At 37.8% G+C, this 19,182-nt stretch overlaps 2 protein-coding genes across 8 annotated transcripts in view; both read right to left on the bottom strand.

The window, feature by feature from the left end:
• Positions 1-3,263, bottom strand: part of ROPN1L (rhophilin associated tail protein 1 like) — a 31,349-nt gene extending 28,086 nt beyond the window's left edge. For all 3 annotated transcript variants that reach the window (XM_023759379.1, XM_023759380.1, XM_023759381.1), the window contains exon 1: positions 3,131-3,263. The gene's annotated coding sequence lies outside the window, so the exon portion shown is untranslated. The remainder of the gene's footprint in view (positions 1-3,130) is intronic.
• The window catches only part of MARCH6 (membrane associated ring-CH-type finger 6), a 68,327-nt gene continuing 49,228 nt past the window's right edge, over positions 84-19,182 (bottom strand). For 3 of the 5 annotated variants that reach the window (XM_023759377.1, XM_023759374.1, XM_023759376.1), the window contains 7 exons: positions 17,658-17,727; positions 14,148-14,344; positions 11,889-12,023; positions 9,544-9,633; positions 7,243-7,375; positions 5,852-5,987; positions 84-3,746 (listed from right to left, as the gene is read on the bottom strand). In XM_023759377.1, the coding sequence (XP_023615145.1) occupies positions 3,656-3,746; positions 5,852-5,987; positions 7,243-7,375; positions 9,544-9,633; positions 11,889-12,023; positions 14,148-14,344; positions 17,658-17,727 (852 nt within the window). In that variant the 3' untranslated portion in view covers positions 84-3,655. The remainder of the gene's footprint in view (positions 3,747-5,851; positions 5,988-7,242; positions 7,376-9,543; positions 9,634-11,888; positions 12,024-14,147; positions 14,345-17,657; positions 17,728-19,182) is intronic. The other 2 variants (XM_023759375.1, XM_023759378.1) reach the window with 2 other exon arrangements.

The following is a 19,182-nucleotide window of genomic DNA, read 5'->3' as shown; positions in this document are numbered from 1 at the left end:
TTATGCTAATAATACACATTTCTGTAACTCTCAAGCAATCTTGCAATAAAGCAAAAACCAACAAGGAAAAAAAAAAACTCGACTACAACTAACGTTCACTTTATTCAATCTTGTTCTCTCAACTCAGAAGACAACAAATGACCACATAAAAAAGGGGAACATTTCAGAATATATACATAAAATTGGTCTGGGTATCTAAGATGTTTGCTTTAATAGAAAATTGGTATCCCAAATAACAGTGTTCTACTTAGCTTCTATAGTAGTCATGCCCAGGCTTTATGGTCACTACGTATTCATTGAAGGTACTATATTACTTCCATTACTAAAAAATGAGGCACTCATAGACAGATAGAAATGAAAAGATATATACTGTCTATCTTCATGCTGTATCAATGGTTTTATCTGAAAGTAGCCCTTGCTCATCCTGGCTGTTTAAAAAAAGATATAGGGCAGTAAATGGGGTGAAGGGAAAACATCTGCTTGAGGGAGCAAATTAAGTAAGAAGATCCAAGACAGCTCCAGCAAGTCAGAAAATCTCCACAAATGAGGCTTTTAATAATACTTTAGTGGTAAGGCATTTCACTTTTGTCTTTTTTTAATTGTGACTCATTAGATACCATTCTAAAGGAGTATTTTAAACACAATCATTTATTTTTATAATGTAAAAAACTTATCACAGTAAATAAAAAGCTTAAAATAATCCTGAACATGAGAATAAGAAGCTAACTTGTGATGTTTGTGCCAGTGTTCTATAGAGTGTGTGTGTGTGTGTGTGTGTGTAAACACAATACAATGTAGAAATGTCCAGTGCTGCTTTGCATTGTTTTAAAAAGTCATAAATTCATCCTAAATTCAAGAATTAGACTTTAATGATAGCATTTTGCCAATACAGATATTACATATCTAAGATCAAATCATTTGAGAAAAATTTACTTTCTATTACTTGAATAAGGGAAAGGAAAAAAAAAACACCAAGTCAAGAATCCATAGTAATAACAGTTATATTAAATGTTGAAAAAAAAACTACTTGTGTTTACATCTGGAATTGAGATGTCTAATCTCTACTGTTTCTCCAAAAAACTAACAGGAAAACATCACCTAAAAACATTTAGTTTTAAAGCTTGCCATATACAAACTTCACATTGGCATATTTCTTCAGTTTTCATCTCAACTTTTAGTACTTAGTATTAAGTTTAAAAATCAAACATAATTTGCTAATAATGAACAACTGCACACCTGATACTAATGGCCATTTGGTAACCGGTCATGTAAAACTAACCCTAAATGTTGATTTGTCTTCAATTTATAAATAGTAAAAAGCAAAGCAAAAAAGTTTTCTGTCCTAATTAACTTCCTTAAAGACTGTTTAAACCCAATGTAAAATGAAGTAAAACTACACTATTATTAAAAATAAATTCTACATGAAGAAGGGCAGCAATACTAGCAATTTCTGAACTAGTTATTTTAAATATTTCTAAGACAACTGGCTAATAAAATCTTGATGCTACCCATGTAAATAGTAATCAGCAGATGCTTTCCTTAGGAAAGTATTCATCTTTTTGAAAACAGGACAAAGCACAACTGGAAAATTGGGGGAAATCATTACATAAGATAAAGTTATTGCAAGTGAAATGGAGGGCAACTTTTTGGCCATTCATATATATATATTTTATAAAGTATCTGATAAGATTCATTTAAAAATGTTGTAGAATAACAATTTTTAATCTTTTGTGGTATCTGCCTATATCTTCCTGGTAAAACAGGTAAATATGTTCCAATGACTTTATGTCAATATCTACAAAGTCTCTGAAAATTTCAAAAGAAACCTAAATTAATATAATCAAGTTATATGCCAAATTTGATAGTTTCTCTATTTGTATGGACATATACCATGACAGGTGGCAATATGTTTTAAAATGCTCATTTTTACAGTAGAACTAAATTTCTAAGTGAAGGCAGGGATCACAAAGACCTTATTTTAAATACAAGAGAAAGGCCTACTGCAAAGTGCTAAAAAGTATAACACTGAATCCTAAGGCAAGCTTTTTTAAATATATATACTGATGTTTTAAAATGTAGAGTTAAGTAATTGCTTACCACTTTGGGAAAAATTGTTGAATTATAAAACCAGAACATTTGCTTTTTATTTTGGTAGCTTATGTTTGGCTGACTTTCATATTTAAAAAATCTTCAGATTTGAGTTATGGGCTTTAATACTATATGGAAATTCTTGTATGGTTTCTGAAGACCTATGCTGTTCATTTTCTCTGAGAACTTTTAGGTTATCATTCAAAAACAAACACTACCCTTACATTAAACCATGACCATTAAATACTTGGATCACGTGCCTAACTTTTCTTTCTCTAAACTTCTACTTGCAGCTTTGGCTATAAGGGAAAAAACCAAGTTTATGTGTTCAGTTCTCTGAGATTTTACAGCATATTTCCAATGAGATACATTCTAAACTCCTCTATTAAACTGCCAACTCAGCCAGGTTCCTTCTGGACAAATAAAATCAGTTTGATTTTGTTTGTAGTTTTATTCTGTAAATAAAAAATTTTAGAAACCTTGGGATTTTTACTCATGGAAAACTAGGAGAAATATACTCCCTAATCCTCACCCAATGATGTACTAACCAGCAGGACTATGTTCTAACCAGTCTTTCCTAATGCTGTCAATCTCAGACCACAAACCATGTCTACATTTAAAGAACACCTCAGTCTGTCCCCACTCCAGTAAGATGCAGTGTCATTGGTGATGATATACTATAAGACTTATGATCTTGCATGACTTTTGGCTACTGCTGCCAAAACAGAAAAAAAGATAGCTGTGTGGGAAAAGGAGGATGAGGAGACTAATGAAAATCTTCTTTTGGACTTTTTCCCCCTCTAAGTATAGGCATGCCCCTAACAAGCACAAAAACCCAACTCCCAATGCTAATCACTAGGAATATTAAATTATCAAAATTAAAAATAATTTCTTCAACTAGCACAAGATACTATACAATATTACAAACACAGACACATGAAAAAAAAAATCAGGCAGTAGAAAATGTACAACAGCTTTGGTGTTATACAAAATAACTTCCAAAAACGATTGACAGTGAAGCACAAAGTTCATATTTTCTTACCACAGATACTCCACTGCTGATTTCTGTTTCCTTTTACGTTCTTGGTAAGGTCTCAACAGCCATGACAGACAGAATGTACAGTTCACTTCATAAAAACTGCTAGGAACACCATGACATTGTGCTCCAGAGACGTCATTAGTAAGTCTCACCTCTGCACTGTGGCTCTGTGGCACGTTTCCTGTCAAGATCACAGCAGGTCCAAAATAAAGTGACAACTAGATTTAATAAATTAATATACATTTGTTTAAAGATGTACAATGCACATTCTGTTTAATCCAAGGTTTTAGGGTATCCAGGAACTTCTATTTACACATGTACAGATCTCAGACAGCAGTGATGTCAGAAGATGCAGGAAGGCAGCAACTTAACCTGCTGCTCTCTCCAAATGCTGAGAACACAAGTCAAATACATTTAACTTAAAAAAAAAATGCTGAGAGATCACTGGAGAAAATCTCCAAAGAGAGAAGTCCACAGAAAAGGACACGTAAAGGCAAGGGGAAGGTCAAGGTAGTTGAGACAACCACTTTATTCTTGGGACGACTGTGGAGGTGGCGAAGATGTGCCTTGTTTGCCAGATTTCCGTTCATAGTTCACAAGGCGTTGGCCCACAAGGTACCTAGGATGTAAAAACAGGGTAGTTACTCTCTTATATGATCTTACATATTGAAACATACTTCCAAAAAGCAGTGATTCATTTCTAAAAATGCAAAATCAGATCACTTCACTCCTACTTTCATGGTTAGGTAGGTAGAAGGGAAGTCTAGAATGAACACCTGCCAAAGGCACAAAGGCAGGCACCTTATAGCGAGGGGCGGAAGAACTCCCCATAGGTCTTCCTAGAGCAAAGACCTGAGCGGCACAGGTCAGAGTCCTCAGTGTGGACAACGGGGCACATGCCCCAGTCCGTAGGTTAGGGCTTCTCGTGAACTCATACACTCAGAGGCCCGAGGAGGGTAAGGCTGAGGAAACTCATGCAGGGGATTTATCTGTATGGATCGTATTTTATGAAGCAGCTTAGTGGGCAGATCTGAAGAAACGGACTGGAAATAAAATAGTCAGAAAGCTGGGTAGAGAGGACTAACCCTAACTTTTTTAGTAGAACCCGAACAGCTCTAGTTCTAGAGAACAGGAGATATCAAAGGACAATGATTTCAATGATATCAAATGGGAGATGATAGAGAAGTGAGTGTATGCAAGTGACAGAAGGTAGGGGGGTATGGTCCAAGGGCAGAATATGAAGTTTTGCTAACTCATATGACATGTTGACAGGGAGGTTATGGCCAAGAGCGCAGGACGGCAGAGACAGAAGTAACTGTGATTAAAATGACAAGGCTGGAGGTCCTCCACCAGAACACTGCATGCCATGACATCGGCAGGGGTTGCTAAAAAGCAGCAGTGATGTGCCTCACTAAACATGAGGGAATGACTGCGAGCTTGACCCCTGGAAGCCTGTGAGTGACAAAACTGAATGGTAAGAAGCTAGAGGGGTGGGGTACAAGTACCATACCATTTGGAAGCATTGATGGCAGATCAAGGAGTGCCAGTAAGACCTTGCGAAAACAAGTTAAGTGAGAAGGCAGACTCTCATCACTGAAACCTCCTCCCCCTTCTTTCATGTTTGAAAGACGTTGTACTCTGACCACCTAAAAATGCACTTGTGTTTTCTACTGTCATAAAGGCTTTGGAGAAGCCTTGAACACTCTAAATTTTAAAAATAATACTCTTAGGAGTCCTTAGAGAAAATAAGGTGAGCATATAGTTTGCTGTCCAAACCAAGGGTTCTGTTAATGATGACACGAAAGCAGCATGTGTAAACTGGGACTCTCCCAGGCAAACCAGGACGGAAAGCTATAAACTCATTTTTTTTGCTAGACACCATTGAAGCAGAGCAAGACTCAGCCCTCCGTGAGGACATGGAAGGTCAAATGGCTGCTAACCTCGGCTGTTCTCAATCTCTCAGTGAGGTAAGGTCACAGAGTTTTCTCGAAACAAAGGGCTCGACACATTTGCAGTAACCTTGCAGCCTCTCTCAGCAGTGGTCAGAGTAACCTAATGGTCCTTGATTGGAAGAAAGGCTTAGGCGGGTACTGCAAATTCTTAACGTAGATTTCTTTTTCTCTCAAACTCTTTTGTATCTTGTCAAATCAAAGCAACTGAAAACTCTGTGAAATGAATATTAAAAAAATCTTCCTCAAACCATTTTCTCCCAGTCTTTTCATTCTTCATGTACATCAGCAATTTTCAACCTTTTTCATCTCATAGCACACATAAATTACTAAAATTCTGTGGCACACCAAAAAAATATATAACTTGTGCCGATTTGACAGAATAATAGGTTTAATTTTTATTCATTCATACCAAACAGTTATTATTGTGTTGGTTGTTGTCATTTTTTTATTTGACAATCTAAGAAAAAAGAGGTCAGTGCCCCTGAATAAATAGTCAGGTATTATATGTTTTAAAAATCCCTGCAGCACACCAGTTGAAAATCACTGATCTACATAAATGACAACTCCAAATTACCAGTTGCTCAGTACAACAGTCTTTGATAATGCTATTTCACACCCTCATCCAATCTGTTACCAAATTCTATTATTTCTACCTCAATATACATCCAGAATCTGAGCAATTTTCCCTTTTTGATTCATCACATTAGGCACACACATTAACAAGTGAGAAATCTTAATATGAGTGGCTAAATGTCTGGAAGTCTAGACTTACTTGTCATTTTTAATATGTTCATAAAGGCGCTTAAACTGGCGGACCTGGAATGACAAGATCCCCATCAATACCACGACCATCAGTAAGAATGGATAAATCCGCCGGTGGACCAAGTTTTGCATTTCCGCAGTAACACCTGTAAAACCAAAAAAGGAGAACTCTAAGTGTATATGGAATGGCAGTGAAATAGAAATATGTCCTTTCACGAAGAAGAGGGGACTGGTCACATATAAAATGAAGTGAGTCAACAAGTGAGGTCAAACTGGAGCACCAGGAGGAGCCTTTGAAGTAAGCCTGGGAGCTGGATTATGTTCTAAAGGCCACAGAGGGACCAAAGAAAGGAAGTTCATTAAAGAGAAACAATGAGATTCATGCTTTTGAAAGTCACTGTGGCCACAGTATAGACAATGAATTAGTTGTCAAAGCAGGGAAACTAGACAGGAAGCTGTTGTTGTTAAGGTGAGAGATGATGTGCAACTCAAGGAGCCATGGGTAAGAGTGCCAGAAAGGAGAGAATGGGTTTCAGATGCTGGGTCAGTGGGACTTGAAGACCATTTGAGTATGGAGAGCAGAGAGCCTCAGGTAACATGAATGCCCTTCAAGGTTTCTGACTCATGCAACTTGATGGATGACGACACTAGTCAGTATGAGTAAATTCATAAGAAAAGATTTAGAGAGGGAAACTTTGTGCTTATAATTTTGAGCATATGCTGGGTTTAAGGTCCTGTGGGGTTCTTCAGTATAAAATTGATCATTCCTAGTTGATGAATTGTCACAAATTAGCATCTCCTCTTGCGTTTTCTTTTTATGCTAAAGAACTTTTTTAAAATTAATTACAACATGTCCTTAATTTTATAAGTCTGTGATCACAGCACTTCTAGTTAGAAGACAACTTGAAGAAAATCTGTTCCTGCCTATTTTGGGCAGAGTGTAAATGTCAATACTTTCTCACCTGCCTAGCGAAAAACAAAACTGTACCAAAGGCTTTATGATCCTCTTAATCTTGCTCTGAGTAGTCAAATTAAGAACAATGGTTTCTTGAAATCATTGTTTTAGCTGGGTTTATATTTACAAATAAAGCATTTGGGGCCAGCCAACCTATGATACCATGTGACAATAATGTAACAATGTCAATAAAGGTGCTCTCTCACCGAGCCCACGTGGCTCAGTGGTCGAGCGTTCCAATTTCTGGTCGGGGTCATATTCGCAGGTCTCGGGCTCAATACCCAGTAGGGGGCATGCAGGAGGCAGCCGATCAATGATTCTCTCTCATCATTGATGTTTCTACTCTCTCTCCCTCTCCCTTCCTCTCTGAAATCAATAAAAACATATTTAAAATAAAATAAAATAAAATAAAGGTGCTCTCAAGTTACCCAGCCAGCATTACTCACCTAGTAAAGGAACAACGCCAGATGCAATGACATAAGGTACACACAGGGACAGCAAGAGCACAGAAATCACAGGCGCTGCCAGTTTACGAATGATATAGTGAAGATCAATGTTTCGGATGCCATTTGCATAAACCTAAAAATGGGGGGAAATATGAGAACGAAAAGACAAAACAATTCCTCCAAATTTACAGAGTAATCTCTACTGAATCCATGCTGCAGGGAGTTGAATCTACGAGCCCCAAAGGATTCAAACTGATTATTTTTCCAAAGTCAAGGCAAATTCTGGGACACAAACACAAGTGTGGTACCCACAAGTTTTTAAAGAAATGCATTTACCTCCTTATACTTTGCAATTAACTCTGCTAAGATATGAAATAATAAGACACTAATCTAGAATCATAACTACACTAGCTTTGATCTGTACAATACCAGATGGCACCCAATAATATTAGTTTAAAACCATATTAACTTAAAGTAACTCTGTAAGTCATCTGTTACCATTTAAGATTGCATTTATTTTATCTGAATACTAGAGGCCTGGTGCATGAATTCATGCATTGGTGGGGTCCCTCAGCCTGGCCCAACCGGGAAGGGAGGGGGGAGGTTGGCCAGCCATGGGAGGTTGGCTTTGGGAGCACCCTGACCACCAGGGGGCAGCTCCTGCATTGAGCTTCTGGCCCCTGGTGGTCAGTGCACATCATAGCGACCGGTTGTTTGGCTGACTGGTCATAATGGTCACTTAGGCTTTTATATACATATATATAGATATAGATAGATAAAAACCACGATAAAGAACATGTTTCTGAAAAACCTGCATAAATCAAATTTTAACAAACCAAAGATACTTTATGTAAAAATGTAATATAAACTTATTCTACAGTAAACATATATTTTTTTAATTCAAAAATTTCTACAGCATTTCCATAATCTTACCCAGAAAGTTCTACTGAATAGTACTGCAGAGGAAAGAATGGATGAAAGAGGGAAAACCTTGGGAATAATGGGATACAAAGATGGCATGCAGAGGACAAAATGGCTAGAGTGGTGTTCCTGTTTTTCCCTAGCACTTCAACCTCACCTTGCCCACAGTCGCACTCCATCCCTCAGGAGAGGGCCAGAAAGAATGACAAACTGGATTAACCCCCTAGAGGTAGCTTCTAATCCCAAAGAAACCTGATTAACCCAAATGCATTTACACTCATGTTGTAAGGCATCCTAGTGTTTCTCAACCATTTTAAACTTACACATATGTATGAGAAAAGAAAGCATCAGAGAGAAAACATTACAAAGATCAACAGTGCTTCATAGCCTCCAGTGGTGATTAAACCCTTATTCTCCATACTCCTTTGCAAGGGCAAAGGAGTCTTACCTGGAGACACCAGAGTAGAGTGGCCCGCACTCCTACATAAATGGGTATGCTGCCATGCAGTACACAATCCACCTCACTTTAGAGCACTTACAGAGTAAGCCCACACTTAAGTTATGCATGCAAACACACAGCAATTCCCTGGCTCTCCCCACCCCCACAAATCTCCAGGTATAGGGATTTTTTTTTTTTACCATTTCCTTATGCAGACTGAGCTGGAAATGACTGCCCTTTATTTCCTATATATAAAAAGTAGGTGCACCTTTATTGCTACAGAATTGTTAACACCTTATTTATTGGGCACTGGATAAGAGTTTTGTCCACAAGAACATTTTCTAGATAACTAAAACTTAAATAAGCATCAAATCTGTTATGTGGGCTATTTTGGATAGAAATCTTCCTAAAATGAATTGCTTATTTCCTAGTCTTATTATCAGAATACAGAAGCACAATCTTTTTTTCAAGGTTTTATCACCACATTCACCTTATTATCTGATGGTTCCATAATACTCTTAGGGGCTACATAACTAAAATATTCCCAAACAGCTCTATTTTGTAATCTATTATTTTTTCTGCCTTTTATTTGTTGCCTTGCACAATAGCTTTTTCCCTACTACAGGCTTAGAAAACTAAACAAGCCCCATCAAAACTCCTGCCCTGAAAAAAAGCACATGTGCTAATTTTTGGCTTTACTCTGGATAAGATTCTAAGTACTTTAAGCCTGCTTAACCTTTAGATAAGAGAAGTCTTAACAGTGGATGATGAAAATTCATGATGATGAAAGAGCAAATGACTTCTTTTTAAAAAAGAGTTATATGTGCTCATTAAAGAAAATGTAGAAAACTCAGAAAAGGTGAAAAAAGAAAAATGAGTCCCATCCACTAAACATAATCATGATTACTCCCAATCTTTTTCTGAAAAACGAGTTTGCTTACCTGCTCAATCACAGTTTTCAACCACCACTGAGGACCCATCAATGTTATAGCTGCAATAATTTTGGCATGCAGGACTCCAAGTGCCCAGTCCTAGGTTAATAAAAAAAAAAAATTTAACATATCTTTGCTGTTCTTATTAGCAGTAAACCCAACACAGAAGCTATATAATTTTCCTAATTATTACATTTCAAAACAGAAGTCCTGCAGGATGAGTAAGAGTTTTACAGAAGACTAACAGATGCTGGAAAATACAGGAATTCTTTTCCTCAATGACTCAAGTATAACATTCCTATCAAAATCATTCTTGTATCTTTCAGAAATCTACTTTATTTTCCCAAGAGAATTAGGGAAGGTATAACATTAATGGAGATTTCAAGGAGCAAATAAATAAAATAGTGCCATGATTTTATTTCATCAAACCATTCTTAGGCTGTTTTATTGGCTTTAACTGAGCTGATTATGTCAACATGTGGAGCCATGTTTGGCCTAGAGAAACCACCCAAAGGCTCCCAGACAGCTTGTAGCTTGGTGCCTTCACAGCTCTGCTGAAGTGTTACTGGAACCTCCGCTGCCACCCCAGGCTCCTCTCCCCGTGGGAGATGCCTCATTGAGGAGGTCCACAGTTCACTGAGATTCAAGCTCTTTCAAGACCCACTGCTTTTCAGTGTTTTCCCACAGCAGAATACATCACACTAGTTCCTCTGCTGCATTCCTCAGTCTCCCACAATCAGCAGCCACTTGATGCAGGAAAGGCAAAGAGCTTAGAGTCAAGAATGAAAAAAAAGCAAGTTGTTCTGTTTTCAAAGTTCAGGGTTTTAATTAAGGACACGATGCTGCACATGTCTGTGTACAACTTGGGTTTTTCCCTTATTCAAAAATATATCTGAGCCCTGCCGGTTAGCTCAGTTGGTTAGAGCATCATCCTGACACATCAAGGTTGTGGGTTTGACCCAGTCAGGGCACAAATACAAATCAACCAATTAATACATAAATAGATCTCTCTCTCTCTCTCTCTCTCTCTCTCTCTCTCTCTCTCTCTCCCCCCCCTTTCCCTCTCTCCCTCTCTCCCTCTCTCCCTTCCTCCCTCCCTCCCCCTCTTTCTAAACTCAATACATAATAAAAAAAAATTAAAATTTTTCAAAAGACATCTGTGAGATACCTATATCAAAACAGACGGGTCTACTTTGTTCTTTTTTAAAAAAATATTTTTAATGATTTCAGAAAGGAAGGGAGAGGGAGAGAGAGATGGGACATCAGTGATGAGAATCATTGATTGGCTGCCTCTGGCACATCCCACATTGGGGATCGAGCCCGAAACCCAGGCATGTGCCCTGACTGGGAATCAAACCCGTGACCTCCTGATTCATAGGATGACGCTCAACCACTGAGCCACGCCAGCCGGCTCTACTTCATTCTTTTAACTGCTACAATGAATTCCAAAGTAAAAATTTACTACATTGTATTTAGTCACTCTATTAATGGACATCTGGGTTGCTTCTATTTTTTTTTTGACATTATAAAAATGATATAATAGCAGAAAAAGCCTTGTTCTTGCCTCCTTCTACACTCACATGTGTAAATGTTTCTTTGCAGCAGATTCTGAAGAGGGAAACTGCTGGGTCACAATATATAATCATTCTTGAAATTGGATACTTTCAAATAATTCTCCAAGGCAACGATGTTGGGTACTGTCAAGATCACGAGAACACACATGTAACTGAACAAGTTGCACTTACTACTCACTGAGGTGAGGGAGAACACAGAATGGGGAACTGGAAATGCTTAATAACAGCGTGTTAGGAAGGGCCTGATACAGGATTTCAGCTTATATGAGTTGATTTGGGAAGGATTTAAGGAAGCAGGGCCTTGCTCTGTGGCAGATGTTATTAGAAAGCAGAGGATCTATAATTGGGTATCTTAATAAATCAGACTGAGGAACAGGCTGAGGATAAAACTGTATTGGTAATGAAGCAGCAGCCAATGATGTTTGCTGGGACTGGGGATATTGGTTATTTTTGTGGTTTGGACAATATTCATGTTTTACCTGTGTTCAGACATGATTACAGCAGGGGTCTTGTTTTGTCTTGATCCATCATGGTCAAAGTGACCTTATGTAATGCTGTCATTCTGTAAGTTGTTGATGCCTAACAGAACACCAAGTCCTAGCTCATAATGCCAGGCCAGCTCCTGGATATTGGCCTGCCTTATTTTTTTCAATGCTGCATCTTGCATAACACTAGGAGGCACATACTTTCTAAACAAATGCTTAAAATCACTTAAAAATTAAGGATTTGTCTCATGACAAATCTGTATAGAAATATCATGTGCAAAAGACACACACTTACCTGCCATGGGTAAAAAAGGGGAGTCTGATCCAAGGGAACCCTCAGGGGGGCAACAATAACCAGCTCAAACAGGAGTCCTAGAAGGAGTGGGACAACTCCAGCCAGCAGCACCGCAACTATCAAAGTCTTCATTATCTATTAGGAAAACGAAAGGCCATGTCATTAATGAAAGTCTTTCTGACTTTTAGCCAAGCTCTTCATTCCATCAAAGTTTTTCTTCTTTGCCCTTATGTCTAACAGAATGAATACATTGCCTTAAACTTACACATACTGTATGCTACATATTTAAATGAGATTTGTATAACTACAAAAGCTCAAGCTATAATGAAAACATTATATTACTATGCTTTGTTGCTACAAAATTATAGAAATTTCATTTTTATCACATACTAGAGGCCTGGTGCACAAATTCATGCACCAGTGGGTTCCTTCGGCCTGGCCTGCGGGATCAGGCCAAAACCAGCTCTCCGGCATCCCCTGAGGGTCCCAGATTACAAGAGGGTGCAAGCCAGGCCAAAGGACCCTATCAGTGCACAATCAGGGCCGGGGAGGGACCGCGGGAGGGCTCCAGGGCGTGTCCAGCTCATCTCACTCAGTCCTGATTGGCCAGACCCCAGCAGCAAGCTAACCTACCTGTCGGAGCATCTGCACACTGGTGGTCAGTGCATGTCATAGAAACTGGTTGACTGGTCGACTGTCTGCCCCTGGCGGTCAGTGCACATCATAGCAAGCAGTTGAGCGGCCTTAGCATATCATTAGCATATTACGCTTTGATTGGTTGAACAGACGACCGGACACTTAACGTATTAGGCTTTTATTATATAGGAGGATATTAACTAGGTGGCTGTGCTGTTTTTCCTCAATCTCATTCTTAGTAGTAGGCTTTTGTTTGTCCAAGAAAAACTACTGACTGCCCCAGGCCTCTGATCCAATGGTAACCCACCAACAAGCTGACCTATGACTCCTGAGGTGGACTGGTATAGAAAAAGGGCTCGGCATAGTCCTAATTAAGGTAATTAATCAAGCAGATCAAAGTGGCTCCGTCTGGAACAGTGTGGTCCAACAGAACTTACTATAATAGAAATGTCCTACATCTGTATTGTCCAGTATGGCAGCCATTAGCCACATGGCTACTATATTAGACAACGCAGCTCTAGAATTTGGACAAAGTGGTAAAATGAAAAAAAAAAGTATACACAAAGAGAAAAGAAGAGATAGGATGAAAGAGCCACTATGAAATCCTGACAAAGGAATCAGTCTTTAAAAAGTGGCATTGATGTCTGATGACTTCCCTTTTCTTAAGACAGCCTCTGTGAGTACAGTGATAATATGGTGTGCTTGAAGACACAGTACTTGTTCCTTTAAATGGCAAATTAATGATTTAAAAGAATATCAAATGAAAACTAGAATTAGGTGGTTTCTATATTTTACTAGTAAATATAGTTAAGTGTCTCATTATCTTATGGATTAAATAGCAATTAAATCCTTTCACTCATAATATATAATGAATCTCTTATTCTTTTCTTTCAACATTAATATTCAATGGGCATTACACTTTCACTGAAACCAAAATATAAATCAGATCAAAACAAGAGTTGGTTATACAAATGAAAAGGCATAAGCAGTTACCTAAACATATTATACCAGTCATGGCCAACATTACAATCAATAAATTGCCATACTTGGACCATTATCTTACAGTGACATTTTCCCCCATCTTTGTGGCAATTAAGTTCTTTATTGAGAGGAAACATTTCCATTATTTACTACATTTTCACATTAGCCAAGACATTCCTGAATTAGCCATATATTGTGTAATTAAAGGAAATCAATTTATCTGAAAAACTGACTCAATCCTGAAGTCAAGATTTTACATATTCAAATAGATCAAAAAAATCAAATTTTAGAAAAAAATAAGATTAAAGAAAATTTCTACTTAGATTTATTTTAAATTCTACAGAATACCTTTTTCCTTAAAAAATAATCTCCAAATTAAAATTTCTAATTCTATTATTTACTCAAGAGCCTTACTGGATCACTTAATAACATGATTTTCTTTTACCTCTCAAATACATTTGGCTGTGGTTCTTAGAATGAACTAGAAAGCTACTATCTTAAAAGGACTATCCCTTTTAATTCAAAAAATAACTCTCTTGATGCTATCAGGATAATGAAGAAACAAAGGTGAAAAGAAATTTTTAAAATAACTGAAAAATATCCATTATTCCTATTAGATTAGTCTTTATTAGAAAAACCTACCATAAGGGACCACTCTTTAACCTTCTGGAAGATCACTCTTCGTCCTTGGGGCATCCAGGCCACCAGCACGGTCACTGCCCTTATGGTCAGCCAGCAAACATAGAGACCACAAGCAGCTGTGTAAAGCTCATGGATTTTGGCAGACCCTGTCCAAAACGACATTAACCAGCGGCCGGCAAATACTGAAAATAGAAAGGCTGATAAATAAGACATTGGCTACAAAAAGAGAACTACCATCTTAATGTTAATGTTATTTTACTGGTATTTTCAATCATTTTAAGTAATGAGTCAAAAGATAATACAGTTTGTTATATTACTGTCTTCATTAAAAGCAAATAAACAAAACAAAAAACCTCACATCTGAAGAACACAATGATCTGATTAAAACACAACCAAAACACAGCTAATCACGGAGACGACCTCTCCTGTGACATGCATTCTGACTTGCCATGCCAATTACTTGTGCTTTCGGGACTGAAAAAGCTTAAGGGGGTTATTGTTTTCACTGTTTTTATCACAAAATGAAATCATTATGCACATAAGACAAAAGTTAGAGAATTTATTTTCTATTACTTGTGCTGTCAATACTTTTAATATTTAGAAGCATTACAAATAATTTAGAACAATTTTATTTCAAATGACTGTCTAGACAGAAAACTAAGTTTATTTTAATAAGTGGGCACGATAACATTTGAAACACAATAACCAAAGAATGTCATCTTAATTTTCTTGGGAAAAATTAGGACCTAAATATACTGGGAACTTAGGAAACAGATTTGAAAGTTGTCTAAGGCACCGGTCGCCAACCTTTCAGACGTCACGGACCACCGGTTGGCGACCGCTGGTCTAAGGAATAGCCTCAGATACAGTTATCATAAATCAATTCTACAATGTACTCACAAAATAAACCTAACTCTCAAGCAAGATCATTTATTTAGTAACGTTCTTTACATTACATTGTTACTTCTTAATAAGGCGAGAGAGAACAGCAAGACCCAAATTTACAATGCATTTTTCTATAAACTGATTTCTCCTTAATGTAAAACTATCTGTTATTTTTGAATTCTAAAAGGAGCTAGTGGTTGTCCTGAGCAATTTCCATATACTATCATTAATCCTTCTTACAATCCCTCAACATAGCTACTACTTCCATTTTGAAGACTAAGGAACTAGGCTCAGCAATAGAAGAAGCTTGCCCAATCAAGCTCACACAAGGGTAGAGGCTAAATTTGAACTCATGTCTACATGCTCTTGACCACTGAAACCGCAGTTTCCAATCAAACTAAAACAGCTCAACTGTCAAGTCTTAAGGACATAATGCTGATAAACACACTTCTTTGCAGCCTTACAAATGGCTTGGGTGAAAGATAATTTCATTTTTAAAGACAAATACCTGTAAATGTTACATAATATGAACACATTTGCATGTTAATTTGAAGATATAATAATCATTGATAATTCTATAAAAATGTCTATATATATTTCTACTACAGGGTTTTTTTTTTTTAATTTTTAAAAACGTAAAGGCCACTTTCTATACCATGCTTCATAAACTCCTAAGCAAGTGTTTTTGAGAGGACAGGGTTAGGTTTTAGGTTGTAGTTACCATCAATTAAATTGCAGCTACAGAAAAGTAATCTATGGGGGAAATAGCATCCTCACCACCTTAAATGTGTACTATGACACTAAGCATTTCTACGATTAAACAAAACTGCATTCTTTCCACTAGATGACGGGACTGGATTAACAGGGAAATATTTTGTTAACAATCTTTAATGAAATTAAAAGTGCTTTTATTGCCAAATTCAAGTACTAAAACTAGGTTTCCCTCTTGTTAACTTTTTCTTAATATCTGATAAAAAATGTGAAAATGAAGCATAAAAATGATAAATGTAAATCTGTTCAAAGTTCAAAAACTAAGTTTTCTCAGCAATGTTTACATTACACCCAAAAATTAAACGTTGTCATTTTAACAGCTGTGATGAGTAGTGAGCATAAAGAACAAAGTTCTAAAGGTGGAAAATTATTATGTAGAAACAGTAAAAAAAGAAAAATCTCACCCAGATGGTTTGGCTCAGTGGATAGAGCGTCGGCCTGTGGGTTTAATTCCAGTCAACAGCAGGTACATAGGTTGCAGGCTCCTCCGTTGCCCAGGCCCTAGTCGGGCTCATGCAAGAGGCAATCAATCGATGTGTTTCTCTCACATCGATATTTCTGTCTTTCCCTCTCTCATCTCTCTCTAAAAATCAGTGGAAAATATCCTTGGGTGAGAATTAAAAAATAAATACATAAAAAAAAATGGCCCTAACTGGTTTGGCTCAGTGGATAGAGTGTCAGCCTGCGGACTGAAAGGTCCCAGGTTCAATTCCAGTCAAGGGCATGTACCTTGGTTGCGGGCACATCCCCAGTAGGGGGGTGTGCAGGAGGCAGCTGATCGATGTTTCTCTCTCATCAATGTTTCTAACTCTCTATTACTCTCCCTTTCTCTCTGTAAAAAGTCAATAAAATATAATTTAAAAAAAGAAAAGGAAAAATCTTTATTTTTACCAGTTTAAGGTAAATCACAATTCCTACAGATGAGAGAGAGAGAGAGAGAGAGAGAGAGAGAGAGTGTGTGTGTGTGTGTGTGTGTGTGTGTGTGTGTGTGTGTTTAAGTAAAATTTCCTAGTTGCTCCTTCATGGCCTTAGCACTCATGGGAAAACTCAAGTACTTACTAAAACAAATTTGATTTACAAAATTATATTGAGTTAGTGTTATAATCAAGATACTCAGTATACATGTATATGCTTTACAAGAGCTCAAAATTATCTTCCACTTAATGATTATTTAAGTGGCTAACACAGTATCAGTACAATCTGGAATTTTCTGGTTCTCTATAAACACTAACTGGGAGGGTAGGGGCAGCAAGTGTTCCTGCCACTTTGTCACTAGATTTGGGGCCCCACCCCATTTACCCTTGTCCTCCAGAGAAGATGACAAACTCTTTATATGCATCCACAGCTTCTTATAAGATTAAGAAATTTTGTTTAACTGAAATTTAAAGTTGAGCATTTGTGAATACCAGACGATAAAAAAGTTAACAGTCTGGCTTCATAAAGGTCTCTATCAAGAGCATGCAGTGGACTGAAAAGATAACTACATAATGAGAGTAAACGTAATTAACATCAAAAGGCTTGAAAAAATGACTTAAGTCACACAGCTGACTTTTTGAAAACCCACAGTAATAAGACAAAGTCCATGAAAACTGAGTGGCTACAAGTACTTGACCTCCAAAAATGAATCACAAATTATATCCTGACTTTGTACCACTGTGCTCCAATACAAAGGAGTCTGATAAGATGGAGAACCCTAAGTAGATCAATATCCATATTCAATCAGAAATGAAGGGAAAACTATTATAATTTTATATCTGATGAATGCTCACATCTCAGCAAGATATACCCTTTTAAAACACAGCACCTTTTCAAGTGGACAAATAAAATTAGTAGAGAGCTAGGATAAGTTCATACCTGGAAGAGTAAGGCAGATGAGGCTGGCAATCAGTAAGGTTATGCACATGAAGACAATCAACAAAAATATCTGCAAGGCAAAACATGAGAGTGCATAAATGGTTCATATGAGCTACATGCATTTTATGACACCCTTCAAAGAATCAACACAATTCCTCCAATAAAAAGAAGTGGTCTGAATTGGTATTTCCAGGGTTCCTCCCGTTTAACATAAAGGAAATTTTAATTTTAAATAAAATTACCTATAATTTCAGCCAAAAGGAAAATAAATGTCCATTTTCACATAATCAGCTATTATCAGCAAGTAACAGGTAAATATATTTTTTTATCGGAGAGCATAAAAAATATAATCAGCTTAAATTTTCCCTCACAATTAATTAAAAGTAAAAATATTCACTTTTTAAAAATCAAATTTTCAGAAACAACTATTCATGAAGGGAAAGCTTCTAACAGTACTGTGCTGCCCAACAAAGGAGCCACTGGCACCTGTAGCCACCTAGCACCTAACATGGGGTCAATATGCATGAGTAATGGAATTTTAAATTATATTTACTGTGTGTGTGTGTTGCCTACAAAAAAAAGTATTTTTTTTCTTTTTTCACCTTTATGGTGGTATAATGGACAAATAAAATTGTAATATATTGCCCAGCCGGCATTGCTCAATGGTTGAGCACTGACCTATGAACCAGGAGGTCCCAGTTCAATTCCCGGTCAGGGCACATGCCCAGTCGCAGCCTCCATCCCCAGTGCGGGGTGTGTAGGAGGCAGCCAATCAATGATTCTCTCTCATTATTGATGTCTCTTTTCTCTCTCTCTCTTTCTCTCTCTCTCCCCCCCCCCTTCATCTCTGAAATCAATAAAAACATGTTTTATTAAGAAATTATAATATATTTAAAGTGTACCATATGATTTGATACATTACATTGCGAGGGAATTTCCATCATTGAGATAATTAACATATCTATCATCCCACATTTTTACAAACTGTATTCACTTTTAATTAAATTTAAATGTAAATAGCTATGTGCAGCTACTGGCTCCAGTACTGAGACGATAAAAATGGCACATGGCTCCCTGGGCAGAAAGGTAATGATTGCTGCTTGCCTTCTACCAGACTGGGCACAAGCCTTCCCAAGCCCAGCAGGCAGAGCTCAGGTGGGAAGACTGAACCGTGCAGGTAAGAACACTCCCAAGAGGACACTGTGAGGCTTAGTCAGCTTTCACTGCTTCAGAAACCCATTAATATATCTCTCTGATCTAGGCTACAAGGTATTTCTGTCATTCCATGAACGCTTCCCTCCCAATCCCCCTCAAGCTCCCCCCGGCCCCCCCCGTCTTCTACTCCCCCCCTCATCTCTCCCGGCTCCCCCCTTCATGTCTTCAGGCTCCCCCCCTCATCTCTCCCGGCTCCCCCCCCCCAAGTCTTCCAGCTCCCCTCCCCACGTCTTCCAGCTCCCCACCTCATCTCTCCCGGCTCCCCCCTTCATGTCTTCAGGCTCCCCCCCTCATCTCTCCCGCTCCCCCC

This window comes from Myotis lucifugus, unplaced genomic scaffold (genome assembly GCF_000147115.1).
Source record: "Myotis lucifugus unplaced genomic scaffold, Myoluc2.0 scaffold_153, whole genome shotgun sequence".
NCBI classification, from domain to species: Eukaryota; Metazoa; Chordata; class Mammalia; order Chiroptera; family Vespertilionidae; genus Myotis; species Myotis lucifugus.
The sequence above is the reverse complement of the archived record's forward strand: the minus strand, read 5'-3'. Positions and strand labels throughout refer to the sequence as shown.